The 17,098-nt window shown below is 35.3% G+C and overlaps 1 protein-coding gene across 2 annotated transcripts; it reads right to left on the bottom strand.

Moving 5' to 3' along the window:
* Positions 1 to 4,118: 4,118 nt before the first annotated feature.
* Positions 4,119 to 16,922, bottom strand: LOC146528884 (pyrokinin-1 receptor-like). Of its 2 annotated transcripts, none has more exons than XM_085203312.1 (6): positions 16,627 to 16,919; positions 11,863 to 12,674; positions 10,355 to 10,461; positions 9,614 to 9,721; positions 6,366 to 6,557; positions 4,119 to 5,770 (listed from the first exon to the last, which is right to left on the bottom strand). In XM_085203312.1, the coding sequence occupies exons 2-6, from the start codon at positions 12,650 to 12,652 to the stop codon at positions 5,561 to 5,563; spliced, it is 1,407 nt and encodes a 468-aa protein (XP_085059438.1). In that variant the 5' UTR covers positions 12,653 to 12,674; positions 16,627 to 16,919; the 3' UTR covers positions 4,119 to 5,560. The 2 variants fall into 2 exon arrangements, with proteins under 2 accessions (XP_085059438.1, XP_085059439.1); XM_085203313.1 differs by having other exon boundaries at positions 5,607 to 5,770; positions 6,361 to 6,557; positions 16,627 to 16,922.
* Positions 16,923 to 17,098: the final 176 nt, after the last annotated feature.

Here is a 17,098-nt window from a genome sequence, read left to right on the forward strand (position 1 = left end):
TAGAGCTCCTAATAAAGTTATTGTTTTCCGGAAATAAGAATTAATAAATAAATAAAAAAAAATTAAAAAATGTATATACTCAAAATGTCTCTTTGGTTGTTTGTATTTTATCGCATTATCATTAATTTATGTAAATACTAATTTATAGTATTGTACTATATCTCTTTTCAACGTGTTTTTGCTTGATATGGAAGGAACCGTCCGTGATTGAGTAATTGGATGTCGGTATTATTTAATTACGGAAATATTTGCTCTAAATAAAAAAAACATTTCATTCAAATTCATGTTATTGATATGGAATAATTAGTTAATGAAAATAGAAAATTAACGTATAATCGATGACAACAGTTGCAAGCATTACGACAAAAATATTTCTTATAATATATCGTTATGAAAAATGCATTTCTTAAAACTATATAAGTGTTTTGTTTTTTTATATGTAAATAAATGACTGTAGTCGTTAATCGGTGGTCAATAGGTACCCTATCGAACATCATTTAGAGAAGATAAATAGAGAAGTGCCCAAAAGCATTAATTAGTTAGCAGTTAGCACACAGCAGTATATCAATCACACGCTATGTTAGGATGCGGTGAAATACGACTCTACGAATGTGAATGACTTTTGAACTAATGCTTTTCAGATTTATTTCCGTGCATATGCATACATCCGAATATGGATTAGGTATGAAATGTGAAAATTATTTTTTTCTTTTTTTGAGGCTAGTCGTGGCGAACTCAACACGCTAAGAACGCCACACCACTCAACACGCAATACCTCCAGAATTCGGCGGAAAATGGGTAACCGAGTGTCTTAACATTAGATTCTCCGCCTACCCTGCTGTTTGCGGGATACAGCGTGAAGCTGATTTGAATTTATTTTTTATATATACAAAACTAGCTGACTTGACCTGATTTAAGATCCAATGTCCATTAGATGACACCGTCTGGTCAACAAGTAATCAATTTGCGTTGAATGGGGTCCACTCTTGTTAACCCCGTAGATCGGGATCTTAAATTATAATTCACAGTTTAATTTGTTTATTTCTCATCTTGTTACGATGATAAAAATTATATAAAATAAAATAATTAACTAAAATAGAATAATTATCTATATTGCGCGTAGACTCTAAAAGTTATCGTAAGTTACGAATGCCCCAACCTTAGACGCCTTGAAAGAAATTGACTTTATAACCTAAATCTTTTTATAACCTCGAGGACCCTGATATGTGCGCAGTCACGCAAACAACTCAAATATTCCGGAATTCATAGAACTATTTATAGATATACGAGTACAATCAATTTAGTTAAGTATGTGTAAAAAGGTGGTTTATAATTTTGGACACCAAATAATACATTTTTTTATATCCTGCACATAGCAAGATAGGTCGAGGAGGCCTGGCCTGGTGTTAAGACACTCCGTTCCCATGAAAACTTATTAATATAAAGACTAAAATATAAAAGAATAAATAATAATAATATATTGTAATAACTTCGTTACAACGATAACGAGATTCATTATGCATTGATTAATTATTTTAAAGGTATCTAGTATTAAAAATATACATTGTAGACTATTAGAGAGAGCCCTTGCCATGCTACTTCCATAATCCAAATACCACCCATTATAATTAAAAGTAGCAGTAAGTGGCAGGCAAGAAGAAACTAGTAACAAGGCACTCCATTCTCCACCAAAATTAGAGTCACTGCATGTTGAATTGTAACTCATTGCCACCCTTGTTGTTAAAAAAACTATTTTAATATTCTGATTGTCTTTTACATATCATTATCATCATCGTCATCAACAGCCATCTTTTGTCCACTACTGGACATAGGCCTTCTCCAATTCTCGCCACCACACTCGATCCTCAGCTCTTCGGACCCATCCGCTTCCGGCCAACCTCTTTATGTCGTCGGTCCATCTGATACATGTGATATAAAAAAAAAGTGTAATGCTTGAGGAAAATATTAACATTAAGAATAAATCTTATTATATGTATATATGTAAAGGGACAACAGCCTTATAATCTGCTTCACCAAAATCCATATTAACTTCAAGTAACGACGGCAAGGGCGAGAATAACAAAACATATAATTTTTGATACAAAATACAATCACAATTATGCTAATAACTTTTTATGTAACTTTATTAAACAATTCCCTTACAAAAATAAGTTGAAAATTATGTTTAATCTTTGAAATTACTAATTTAAAATATTGAACATAATTTGCAAACGTTGAGGGAGCAAGGGGAAGTCGCACAAGCTATAAAAGTTCCCCACAAAAATAAATGTACCTGAAAGTATTCGCCGAAATTGTTATGATTAGGGCAGCCACGTCGTAGTCTTCAAGCCAGAATATATCATTATTATTTTGTAATTATATTTATTAATAGAAATAAAATTTGAGGAGAGATTGACTTAGTCATTACGTTTGGCATTGTTTTAAAAAATCATTAAATTTAATGAAGAATACATAAAGTATTATTTTGAAAGTAATATCCGTAAAAAAGCTACCTACTTAATTTTATTTTCAGCTCACGTTTTACCCCACACATAGCAGGGTAAGCAGAGGGAAACCAGTGTTGAGACACTCCGCTTCCCGCCCCAATTTTCGAGGCAGTGCGTGTGTTAGGGGGACTTAACGCCGCGCTTTTTCCTTGGTACTTTTGTTACTTGGTGGTTAGCTTATAAATAAGCTTACTTATTTAAATATATATAGAACCTACTTATTATGTAATTCAACTCTCCGTTTGTATACTCCCACATCTACACATGCTTGCATTGCATGCATTTATTATTTCTGCCTAAGTATTGTTTAGTTCACTTTAATTTTATTACAAACGCTTAAAAGTAATAAACGACGTAGAATCCAATAAATGTCGCTAGACAGTGTAAGTAGGCGAGAATGAAAAGCAAGTACTCGTATTTATTATATTGTTTTCGTCCATGTTGGGACAAAATTCCTCTTGATTTAATGGTATATATAATATATGAATAATATGCAATAATGTCAACGAGACATATCATTAGTTTGTTTAATTTTTAAGTGTAATTATGAAGATACTAAAAGTAGGTACAATTAGGTATATTTTCACCCATGTATGTATTTTAAGAATAAGTTTCGAAATGTTATTTTATAATCAAAACCAATACCTAAACCAAATAGAAATAGGTCATGTTATAACTTATAACTCAATAATGGATCTAAATGCTCTGTTTTGTAGTCTCTCTTGAGGTTTGAATCCTAAAGGAACCCACAGCCATCAAGTTTAGTCAAACTAGGGCTTCCAATAACGAAATCTAGCTGGATTCAATAAAACAATTATTTTACAACAATTAACGAACAAAATACTTAAAATTGATATATTTTTTTACAAAAAACAAAAATTGATTTCAGTTCTATCATATCGATACAAAAGCATTACTACTTGTTAGATAGAACTAACTGTATCGCCATTTTAATTCGGAGAACAGAAATATAATATACTAGTTTTACCTAAAAATCCTAATATTCTCATGGTCATTTCTTGTAAGTTGTATATATAATTATTCTCTAAATTATATGCATTGGTATGCATAATTAAAAATAAAAATTATGTATCATTTGTGGTGTTGTAAGTCAAATGTAAGTCAAATAAAATTTAAAACTTTTAATATAAATTAAATGATAAACTTTTAATATAAAGAAGTTTGTTTGCTAACTTTGTTACAAAAGTATACTATAAAGTAAAAAAAAATGCTTTGCACATTTGCAATTATCTAAACATCAAGTTTCTAGATCATCTAGAAGACGGTTAGATTTCCGATGGGTCAGTCCCAAAAATGCCGATTTTTAAACGTTAACATATCAATAATCATTTGAGTTGAGTTGTTTAACTTTTGTGCATATTAGAAGCTAGGGTTTTTAACAAAAGTACTAAATTTCATGCATGCAGTTTAATCGTTGCGAGGACTTAAAGTCGCTTGGAACGGTTCCTGTAGTGTACTCGTAGGACGATGTATAAGTAAAAATTATTATTTACCTTTTTTATGACAAGCATAATTTTATTATATCTTGCCATTATTCCTTCTAAATGGGTTTACAAAAAAAATTGATATTTTTTCTTAAACATTTTATTGCTCAACCATTATAAATATAACAGAAAACAAAAATAACACTCCAATGATTTCATTCTTCACAATTTTATTATGAACGTTATTTTTGTACGTTACTTATTTATGTTATTGTCCAAATTTATCTGAATTACAGAAGTACTCTTATCGAAAATATCTTTTTTTACCAAAAATAAAATAAATATATTGACTGGAACAATTTTAAATATAAAAAATATTTTTCTTTTTCGTTAATCCCTTTATACAACATAACTGAATTGGAAATATAATACAAAGACAAATAAAGACACTGTATTAAAGCACCATATAGATATTACATTCAAAGTGAAAGTGGTGTAAATTTTATATACTTAGGTATAATTTATACGCTGTACGATTTCCATATAAAACATTCGAAATTCTTTAATTCCTTGCTGAGAATGTGACTGAGACAATTGTACCAATTTCTTTTGAATCCTTTTGTACAAAATTAAATATAACAATGTTATTATAAATAAATATTATTACTATTTTACTTTGATACAATAAAATTGATTTAGTATTAAATTTACTGTGAATCCTAATTAGTACATACAGTTTTATTTTATTTTATGAATATATATATTTTCAATATAACTTTCACGTACCAGTTAGTTGTCATTGAAAAATAGATACAAAATTATAACGCCTTTTAGTTGGAACTACTAGCTTATGTTATTATATACGTAACTAGCAGACCCGGACGCGGCTACGCCTGCTTGAATTATAAGAATATAATTTCTATAGAAATATAATTTCAATCTAGATGAAATGCTAAAAGTGACTATTATATTTATTTTCATAAGGATGAATATCAAAATGACGCGGTAACGAACGCGGTCGCGTAGCGACGACGGTTGTTATTAACATGGCAGAATAAATTGCATGTCAAATTAGAAAGTATTTTAATTTATTACTATATATGTGTAATGTAATATTATATAGCCTATAGCACTTCTGAAGAATGCAGCTTTCATACAAAACAAAAACAAAGTAAATCGATCCAGTAGATCCAGAGATCTTAGCGTTCAAACAAACAAACAAACAAACAAACAAACAAACAAACAAACAAACAAACAAACTCTTCCGCTTTATTATATTAAGTATAGATAAGTATGTGAAAACAATAATAACGCGGAACTACACTATTTATCTTTTAGTGTCATAACATCGAGATAATGCTTATTGAGTGGTGAAACTAAGCGCCACCTTATGTCTCACGGGAACTCTCTCCCCCCAAGGGGAACGAACCCGTAAATAGTGTCTTTCTGTCGAGACAATATTTGGAAGTTTTATTAAAATAAATAACAAAAACTTACAACGGTTTGCAAATAAATATACCATTGTTCCTATAACAATGTATTTATTTCTGTGTTTATTCCTCGATTTAGTTTAGAGCTTTCCTTGCGGACACTCTAAACTGGCGTATCTCAGGTATGTCCTCCAATGTTACAATTAACCTGATACAAATACGTCGCTAGTTCTTCACCACTCAGTTCTTGATCTACTTCATGTAAACTGGAATTCGATATGCTCCGCGGCGAAGTGATGGAATCTGATCCTTCCACAAGTCTTTGCTTCCAAAGAAAATTTGCATCTGGTGCCTCATTTACGATGGAAAGGTTTTGTCGGTGATAGGACTGCAAAATAAAAACGTATGTTTATTAATTCAGCTTCACGCTGTACCCCGCATACACCAGAGAAGGCTGAGGGAACCTAGTGTTAAGACACTCCGTTCCCCGTTTTCTACTGAATGTTGGGCATTGCGTGTTAAGTGGGGAAACTCAACGCCGCGTTTTGCCTTGACACCAGAGCGAAGAAAAGAAAATATTTCATTTCCTCGATTCGGAATCCAACCCACAACCTGTCGAGAAAGTTTATGCCCCTGCTCCAAGACTGGCCTCATATATTTATTACTGAATTCATTTAACTCATATTTATGGTAATTCAACCATCAAAAAAATATTATAGGTATATATTCAACAGCATAATATCAAAATTGAAATTTATTTAGTCCAATTTTTTTGTCTGTTCAATTTTCCATTAACTTTATTACTTTTATTTACGTAGCATTTTTGTAATTTGGTTACTTTTTTCAAAATGAGATAATTAGCTGTCACCAATTAAACGAAATATTTTTAGAAACAATTATTAATTTCAACATCCAGCGAGTTTTAGCGAGTTACTCCAATGCATAGCCCAAGCTTACAGAGAATAGGCGTTGTCTGACCTCACCTGCGCCCGCGGCGGAGCGTCTCCTAGTTTTGAGGACGCGGTGGACAACCGGCACAGGAGGCGCGGGTGGCCTGTTCGCCTCTCTCTGTGATCTACTCTGCTTGTTGCTCGTTGTCGTTGCGAAGCTAACAGTGCACTATAGGTCCTCGCCAGTCGTGGCCCGCCTCTGCTACACCACGTTGACAGCGTCATCTAAACAGATTAATCATATTATTTCTAATAAGATATTTAATAAGAGCTATGAGCTCTACTTTCACGAGTTTTACATATTTGAAGAAAGACTTTGACCGAATTATTAATAATTTTATATTATACTATTTTGGAAATCCGAGGATGATGATAATTTATCCAGAGGATGTCCGATATTTGTTTGTGGGCATACGGGTACGCGACCCCGGATCCTCGAGCCGCCACTCTTACATCCTCATCCAGTCCGTAAGAATGGTGTCCTAACTTCCTCCCCCCCCTTCCCCTCCTCTTTTCCTTAGCTCCCTCCTTTTACCTATCCTACCCCTTCTATTTTCCTCTCCCCTCGGTTTTTCCCCACAAAGGGGTTTTGGAGGTCAGACGGCAGTCGCTCCATTTAAAAACCGCCAACCGCCACTTAAATGGACCGAAAAAGCAAAAGACTGGGTACGGCTAGGGCGTCGCCGCAAAACGACGCGCAGGCACATCGCCCTACACCTGCGACAAGTGGGCAAGGGCTACCGTGTCATGTACGGGCACGGCTAAAGACGCTAGTACCCAGCCGGAAACTCCGCTTTGCAACGTGGAATATTGGCTCTCTGACCGGACGATGCAGGGAACTCGCAGATGTACTCATGAGACTTCGGGTCCAGTGTGCCTTCCTCCAGGAAACACGCTGGAAGGGCAATAAGTCCCGTAACATCGGACAGGGTTACCGGCTTATATACACTGGGTCACCTTCGGGTAGAAACGGTGTAGCGGTAGTGCTTTCTGAAGAGCTTCAGAATGGGCTCCTTGAAGTTGACCGTCGCTCCGACCGCTTGATGCGAGTGAGGGTACTGATTGAGGGCGTTATCACAAACTTAATCAGTGCCTATGCTCCCCAGGCGGGATGTAGCGCGGCCGAAAAGGAGACATTCTGGGAGCAGTATGAAGGGGTGCTACTTGCTGTGCCGTGTACCGAAGTGGTCTTAGTTGGGGGGGACTTGAACGGGCACGTCGGTAAGGCTGCTGAGCCGTATGAACGTGTTCACGGGGGTTTTGGGCACGGTCTTCGCAATGCAGAGGGAGAAAACATTCTGAGAACCTGTATTGCGTCTGATCTGGCCGTCGTGAATACGTTCTTCCAAAAGAATTCTCAGCACCTTATCACGTATAAGTGCGGGTCCCACTCAACTCAAATAGACTACTTATTGACCAGACGGTGTCATATGGGCAGGGTAACTAACTGTAAGGTCATTCCAGGCGAAAGCCTAACGGCCCAACATCGTCTTCTTGTCATGGACTTTAACGTCACTCCGAAGAAGAAAGTAGCCGAGAAACGTAGGCCTCGCATCAAGTGGTGGTTGCTGAATGGACCGATGCAGACCGACTTCCTGGCAGAGGTGAAAAGTCACGATCTTTCGACTAACACCGAGACTGCTCAGGAGGCTTGGGATCGGGCTCAGTCGGCAATCATTGCGGCAGGCAGGCGAGTTCTTGGCGTTTCTAGGGGAGGACGTGTCATCGACAAGGAGACATGGTGGTGGAATGACGAGGTCCAGGAGGTGACTCGTGAAAAGAAGGCTGCCTTTAAGAAGTGGCAGGAATCCAACTCTCCTGAAGACAGACTGGAGTACACAGTAGCTAAACGTGCCAGTAAAAGAGCTGTAGCCAGAGCCCGCAGTGAGCTTTTTAGATCTGCAGAAGGCCTTTGACTGTGTGCCTCGTCAGTGTATCTGGTGGGCATTGCGATCCAAAGGGATCCCTGAGGCCTATATTGAGATTATCAGGAACATGTACCACGAATCCGCTTCTATGGTTAGGACTGCTGTTGGCGACACTAGACCCTTCCCGATTACAGTGGGGGTTCACCAGGGCTCGGCTCTTAGTCCGTTCTTATTCAATGTAGTGCTCGATACTGTCTCGGCTCACATCCAGGACCATCCTCCATGGCTGATGATGTATGCCGACGACATAGCACTCATTGCCGAGAACCGACTGACGCTGGAGCGTAAAGTGAGCCTCTGGAAGGGTGCGCTTGAGAACGGCGGTCTTAAACTAAATGTGTCGAAGACAGAGTACATGACCTGCGGGAGCCGGGACTCGAGCACCATCCTCATAGGTCCTGAGCCAGCCGTTAAGTCGGAGAAGTTCAGGTACCTTGGATCCGTTATGCACGAGTCTGGAGGCATCGACCACGATGTCCATGGCCGGATAAGCGCTGCCTGGGCCAAATGGCGGGAGGTCACAGGAGTAGGAATGTTGGCCAGCACTATCTCGGCACACTCAGGAGCTTCACGTCACGGAAATGAAGATGCTGAGGTGGATGTGCGGCGTAACGCGGTCTGCCCGCATACGCAACACATTCATTCGAGGTAGTCTTGGGGTCCGTGACGTAGCGGATAAGCTCCAAGACCGTCGCTTGAGATGGTTTGGCCACGTTACGCGCCGGCCTAAGAACTATGTCGGACGCAAGTGCCTTGCTATACAAGTTCCTGGGGCGCGACCTCCCGGACGCCCAAGGAAGCGCTGGTTGGATGTCGTGATGCAGGACATGAGAGCCAATGGTCTAACCACCGAGGACGCAAAAGATCGTGCAAAGTGGAGTAGGTTAAGTAGGAAGGCAGACCCCGGTAATAGCCGGGATTAATGCCAGGAAGAAGAAGACTATTTTGAAAATCCGACATATCGAACATTTTGCAGTAGTCTGTTGCAGTAGTCGGTCACACGTGGTGGTAGACTGTAGAAGTGGCATCCGTCTATCATTTGACATAATTAATTTTTATATCAAGCTACAGCTAACGTATTATTATTTTTTTCATCCTAAATATAGTGACTCTTGTGTTTTCTCAGTAGTAATGTGTATTTTTAAACAACATTCCTCCAACAGCCCCCTTAACGCTGTTACTGTCAATGAATAAATTGATTTCGATTAGCGACAACAAAGTGGAAATCAAACCTACAACCTGTCGCATTTAGGGTTGCACGTAATACGTGGTATAAGTACTAAAATTTTTGCATATAATTTAGATTTACATAATTTACATTTGAAAGGTGCAAGATTACGCATAACAGTTTACCTTGAAAGCGTTCCTGAATTTATTCGACATGATGTTGTAAAGGAACGGATTGATTGCAGTTGAAAGAAAATAAAGGACCCCCGATAAATAAGTCAGCACTATGTACACCTGTTAACAAGAAAAGATATACAACATAAAAAAATTATAACTGATTTCTAAATTATACTTATATGCAAAAAGTTATTGAATCGAGGAATGTAGAAAATATGGATGATATGATAGTGTTTCGATTTCCTTTATATAAAATATATAAAGGAAATCGAAACATTATCATATCATCTATTTATACGATTTAATATAGGTAAAAATACAATTAATGATTCTGGAAAACTGAAAGCAATTTACTTTGAAGCTTATAATCTCTAGATAAAGAATAATTTTAAAAAGCTGCACTGATATAAAAATGGGTATCCTCATCATGAATTAACTATCAACATAGAACAGGAGAAATCAAGGACCCATTCTGGAGAACCAATGGACATTTGTCGAGTATTTCCGACAGCTAAATATTTGATACCTATTAATTTCAGCTTGATACCTCGACACAATCTCGAGAACCAATAAGGGAAACCCTTATAGGTTGTACCTATTGAGATATAGAACCCTAAAAACAATTTACTTTATATCTATTTAAATTTTAAGGTGACACTAACATTATAAATTATAACTATTACGTTACTTTATAAATATGTACATTTCACTATCGTTAGTTCTGTCATAAGTATACATTAATCACTATACCTTGTAAAACGTATCGGTGGGATGCTCCAAATTCTTTCCATAAATAGCTATCAGTCTTTGCACGTGGAAAGGCGCCCAGCATAGAAAAAATGATAACGCCACCGCCACTGCGATTAAATTAACAATTTTTTTATCAAATTAATGACTACAAGTACATTATTATATTGGTTCTTGAATAAGTTCTCGCTGTTTCCTAAACGACGACAGGAGTAGTACTCTCTTCTTGAAATTTCGAATATTACCACATCGATAAAGAAACACTTTAGATGGTCTTCAATTTTAGGATTTGTCTGGCTGACTTTTTGATCTGATTTGTCTGCCTTGAAAAGTAATGACTTTTCATGAGAAGGTTTAAAACATTACAAGAATATTCTATGTCGACTGTATGATAGAAATGAATGAGGCATGATAGAAAAGTCTTCACCATATCATAACTGGTGTTAAAATGTCGACTTACTACAATATTAAACAGCACAAAAAATGTTGGGTAAGCATGGTCATACACTAATACAGTCAGCAAAACCAAATATTCATGACTCTGCATCTTGTGGGATTGGCAGGGAATAATTTATTATGAGATACTCGACAAATTACGGCACCTCGCAGATACCTTCAATTGACGTATTTAAGTCGAGTTATAAAACAAAAACGACCCCTACACGAGCATAAACATGATATACGAGTACATGTAGTGATTTAGTCACATTACAACACTCAAGCACATGTTGCAAAAACAGTCAAAAACTGACTACCTGAAATCGCCTTAGTTCTACCTTCTTCCTTGCTACACCATTTTTTATGCATATGACTTGGCTGGCATTTAATACCTGTATGATGCAAGACAGCAGTCTCTACCTAGAGCAGTCATTGAGGGAACTGTACTTGTCTTGTGTTTTAAATGGAATTATTTTGTGGAAAAGAAGCAAGGACTTATTCAAGTCTTTTTCTTAAAAAATACAATTATAATAAAACTAATATAAAAATCATTACCTACTGTACTATAAATAATATGAGTAGTATAAATAAGTGAAAAACAAAAACATTTTCGTTAACCTTGAAACTATAAAGTTCATATTAAGTATATTACATAATATTTTTAATAATATTACTGTACTAAACTAAATTATTATACTTCGCCCAACTATTTAGCAAGATAAAATAAATTAAATTTTGAATATTTGTGAAGAATATGAATATGATCTTTAAATTTTTTTATACTCGTATATTATGTACAATATAAGTTAAAACGATGAAGGGTTAATTGATTAAATGTCATGCCTGCATAACGGATTAAACATAGAGGATTTAGTATTTTGCTACTATATTTTCGCTTTCCGTCCGACCTCTCAATTCTGAGTGTTAATATCAAATGTGGAAAATTGTCTTATCAGATTAGAAAAATTTAAACATTTTTAATATAAGCATTCCACCGAGTGGCCACATTCGAGCCACAAAAATTGTTTTTCTAGCCTTTTTAATTACTAAAAAAGATTTATAACTTAATTTACCTAACATTCTAATAACCCGTCTCTGTGAAGCACCGTTCCGATACCGAGTAGTTCCGTTGGGCCGGTCACCACTCTCCACGGACGCCTTTTTCACTGGATGCAGAATGTGAGACGTGTTCAGCTTCACACCAATCAGCACATACAGGATCGTGATCAGCGACATCGGAACCACAAAAAACACAAAACTTGAAATCACAAACACTTGATGCACGCCGTGTCCTTTCACAGTGCACGCACTTATTGTTTGACCCTTCTCACTGTATTCCACGATACCAAACTGCATCGCTTGAGGTACAGCCGCACACAACGCGCACACCCATATTGCTATAATATAACGCACAGCCCTGGACAGCTTTGACATCGTATGGGACATGAACGGACGACATATCGCTATGTATCTCTCTACGGTAAATGCGGTTATTGTCAGCACTGTGGCGTTAGCGGAAGTCTCCGACACTAGCCCCACGATGATACACAGTGATTCGCCCAGGGGATATGAGAACGGATTCCACAATCTGTGAAGTTCCAGCGGTAATCCACATATCAAAAGAAGAAGGTCCGATATCGCTAAGCTAAAGAGGTAGAAATTAGTAGCTGTATGCATGGATCTATTCCGGGCAATAACAACGCACGTGCTTATATTGCCTAAAACACCGGCTATGAAGATGACAGCATATACCACACTCAACGGTACTATGACGTTCAGGGAATCTGGCTCTGAGAAACCGGATGACTGTGTTGATTGATTAGTTCCATTGAAAAAATATATCTCTTCATCGTCCAACTTCATTTTTATTAGTGCATCGGGCTATCTGTAACAAATTAAAAATATTATTACTATGTGAAATATATTTTCTTACCGCATAAAAAAACATTCATAATATAATTATCATATTCATCTTATTATTTTATCCTGTCTATTTGTTTATTTTAAGGACGTTTTTCTTGTAGCTTTTTAGCTAATTCGCTTATATTTTACCAGTATTTTTAAACAACAGAATTATTCTTTCCAAAGAGCCGTGTAAAATTTATAAGAAAACTATTGGGCTTGTTTTTACAATTTCATAATTTTAGATCCACAGGATATATACAGGATTATTGTGTGCGGTGAACTTCCTACAGAATGCAGCAAAAACTGAGCATAAAAATCATAAATATCTTTTGATTAGATAGACAGCGTTTAATTTTTTCTATGCTCCTAAGATCCGTAGACTTGGATATTTGATATTAATTTCAGCTTGATAACTCCATGGGAAATTTGGGGTTAATCGTCTTGACAGAACACAGACAGAAGGATAACAAAATGATCCTTTAAGTATTCCGTTCTTGTCTTTTGAGGTACAGATCTTTAAAATCAGATTTTTGCACGCTTATAGCGCATGCGCTAGCTCAACTTAACGAGATAAAATTATTAATACGAGAAAAACGTGTAAAAGAAAGGTATATTTATAAAAAGATGTCTTAAAAAAATCCACGATATGTATGTAAGAGATATCTTGTTAATAACCCACTTGTACCAAATGTTAATACAAATATCGATGAGATAAATGATATGAAATCAATGAAATGATAGTTTTGATTAATATAACTTCGGAAAATATTTACATATAGGTACATACAGTATAGACGTTTCCTTTTCTGGTTCCAAATCTATCTAAAGGCCCCCATGATTTATAACTTTAATTACATTCCATAACTCATGGTCAATGGTCATTTTAGTAGAATTAATAAACAGAGATCTCGGGTCAACTAATTTAAATTCTTATAAGCCTTTATATCCCCGTGAATAGATATTATAATAGAATAGATACTACCCTCTTATGCATATACGTTTGTTGTAAGCTTTCTTATTTATATATTTTTAGGGTTCCGTAGTTTTAGGGTAAAAATGAAAGGGGTTAAGATTTTCTTCTGGGCTCCGAAAGATCTCAGATAGTTAGCTTACAAATTCATTCTTCATTCATTCTCTCTCATAAGTGAGAATGGAACCCAAAAGCCTCCGTTATAAGCCTCAACAGTAAGTTGTTAATGACCCACTGATCTACGATGGCCTCGAATGGCCCTTTTTATAGTGCAAGTTAAAATTACTTCACCGAAATAGTAACTAAAACAGTCGTTAAAATTATAAAGAAAACTACTCGTTAATTTACACCATAGAGTAACTTATAAAACGACTCGGAAGGTTAATTGGGCTGGTTAGATTAGGAACATTAAAAGATTTTATCCATATACCTTCAGATAGCTTATTGCACTAAAGAACTATTGCACTATAAAACGTTGCATATTACAGTTTCTCCCGTATCTCTAAAGGAAAACGGAACCCTTATAGGATAACGCGCATAGCAAAGTAGGCAGAGGGAACCTGTTATTAGGGCGTTGTTAGGGCGCCATTGCGAGAAGAGTTGTGGACCCAACTCCAGCTCGTTACCAGAATGATGAGATGAAAATATTAATTATTTCATTCCCCTGAGTGAGAATCGAACCCATACCCGTCGCGTTTGCAATCGCATACTTGTGCCCCGCGCTACGACGCGACTGCCTCTCGTAATACGCGTATATAATTATGTATTATAATTTTAATTTTATTGTTTTTGTTTTATTTATATGTTTTTTAGTTTATGCATTGTTTTATTATGAACTGTTTGCTGTTTAACAATAACTTTTAATAATAGTAGTTAGTGTCTGAGATCTTCATATAAGTATTTTAAAATTAAAATTCTGATGCGAAAACAGAAATATAAACTACATTTAGTTAATATTACATTCATTATTTACGTTATCCTATTTACATATGTGTGAAATAATTCATTTTAAAGCTAAATTTAATTACATTATTAAATAAACATACGTACTACTATGATGAATTGCAAGTTTTGATTAATATTTTACACAATATAAGTGAAAAATAAAAATAAATCAGCTTCACGCAGTATACTAGGTTCCCTTTACCTACCAGCTATATGCGGGATAAGGGACACCCCGTTCCCCACTTTCTACCGATTTTTTCAAGGCATTGCGTGTTGAGTGGCGGAATTTAACACCGGGCTTTGTTGCCTTAGCGCTAGAGCAGTAGATGAAATTATGGATAAATAATAATTCATTGCTCTGAGTGAGGATCGATTCCACAACCGTCGCGTTATAATATAAGCAATTGTCTCTCATTTAATAAATTTGTTAGTAAATTCATTACAACTTCGATAACTTAATTGACCCAACATTTTTCACTTTCTTTAACTTTTAAAAAGTTTCTTTATTATTCGAAAGGAAACAGGTTTGTGATATACCTGCTTAAATATCTTTTAGGCGTTAACTGCTTACATTGCTCCAATTTTTATTCGTGACTCAAATAATATAACAGTAGGTAATTAAATATTTACTTTCATTCATAAGTTGTGTATCATATAAAATATATGTTTAATCATTATTAATAGAATAAAAATATAAACTAAAATTTGAATATTTTCTTTATAGGAAAGCAAATAAAACAAATTTTCATGTTAATCAGTTTCCCACTGTATCCCGCACACAGCAGGGTAGGCAGAGGGAACCCAGTGTTAAGACTCTCCATTCTCCACTTTCTGCCTAATTCTGGAAGCATTGCGTGTTGAGTGGCAAAATAAAAGGAATTTATAAAAATACAAGTTATTACTAGAATTTAAGTCAATGTGCTTACATTTTCATACCTTCATCTATATATATAAAATCGAAAGGTCACTCACTCATCACGAAATCTCAGAAACTACAAGTGCTAGGAATCTCAAATTTTGTATAGGAGTTACTTATAGGACGTAGGTGCTCCCTAAGACGGGAATTTGCAATATTCGATTTCTAAGGGGTTGTTTTTGGGGTCGAAAGTTTGTATGAAACTTCGTTACTACAAATGCTAGGAGTCTCAAATTTTGTCTCAGTCATGGAGACAGAAATTAATAATAACATAGTTCACGCGGGTGAAACCGCAAGCGGGCCGCTAGTATTTATATAAAAATACCTTTTGTGTGCGACTTCGCCCGCGTGGTACTCATGGGTAGGTACGTACGTATACACGATAAAGGTAAAGTAATATAATAGGTATTCTATATAAAGTATGTGTATATCTATAGTAGCTTCAATAAATGAATTATCCAACGCAAAAAAAAATAATAAAACAAGTAATTCCTTTTCGATATTAAATTAAATGTGAAAGCTTTATCAATTTAATCTTTGCTAATGAATATTAAGATAAGTAAATCATGAAAATTACGTAAGTCAATATTTAACCTAGGGCACTTTTTATATTAAGCCGACGCGAAAATAACTGGCATAAACTTTCTGCAAATGAAAGTACTGGGAAATTTATATTGCAATAGCGACACAAACGCGACTTCACCCGCTTAAATTTATTGTTCTATTATAACCAAATCATATAACATCTTTACATAAATACTTATTACTGTAAAGTCTCATCTAAATATGTTTAGTAGTTTTCGCTTGAAAGTAAAACAAACATCCATCCTCACAAACTTTTAAATTTATAACATTAGTAGGATTAGTAGGATATACATAAATATAATTAAAAATCATTAAGTATTAATTAACATTAAATATCTACATCATTTATATTGTGTGCAAATTTTTAATTTCGTATAACCTACTACTTTACAATTGTACATATATTAAAATCTACTTAATTATCAGATTTTTGATAAGCAAAAAATAAAAAAATTACAGTAGGTAGGTAATGCTATAATTTATTCTGCTTCTTTTTTTATAATTGATATCACTTACCTTGAATTAAAACAAAATATAAAAATCACTTATTTTATTTCTTGTATATCGTGTATTTTTTAAAAACATGTCTTAATAACAGTAAGATACACTTCATTTAAATATATATTTAGTTTCATGTCTTTCGCGCGGTACGAGGAGGAGGATGGCGGCGAGGAGCGACCAGACGGCACATCCACTCGGAGTCAAAGCGCGACTAAAGACCTCTACATCAGTACAGGCTGTGAGGCTATGAGGCTACGTCTGTCCTCTACGCGCCGGACCTCAGAGTACCCCTAACTAAGGTCAATGTCAAAGCTACTGCTACAATATAGAGCTCCTAAAGTTATTGTTCTTCGGTAATAAAACAAATGAAATAATAAAATTTTATTTTAAAAATATTTTTTTTGCGTACATACTGGACTTCATACTATTAATATTAACACGTTCGCGGACTCAAATTCTATAGACATTTAAGTTTAATATACATATT

This window comes from Heliconius melpomene, chromosome 19, assembly GCF_056956725.1.
Source record: "Heliconius melpomene rosina isolate 202511_hmr_F chromosome 19, ASM5695672v1, whole genome shotgun sequence".
NCBI lineage: Eukaryota > Metazoa > Arthropoda > Insecta > Lepidoptera > Nymphalidae > Heliconius > Heliconius melpomene.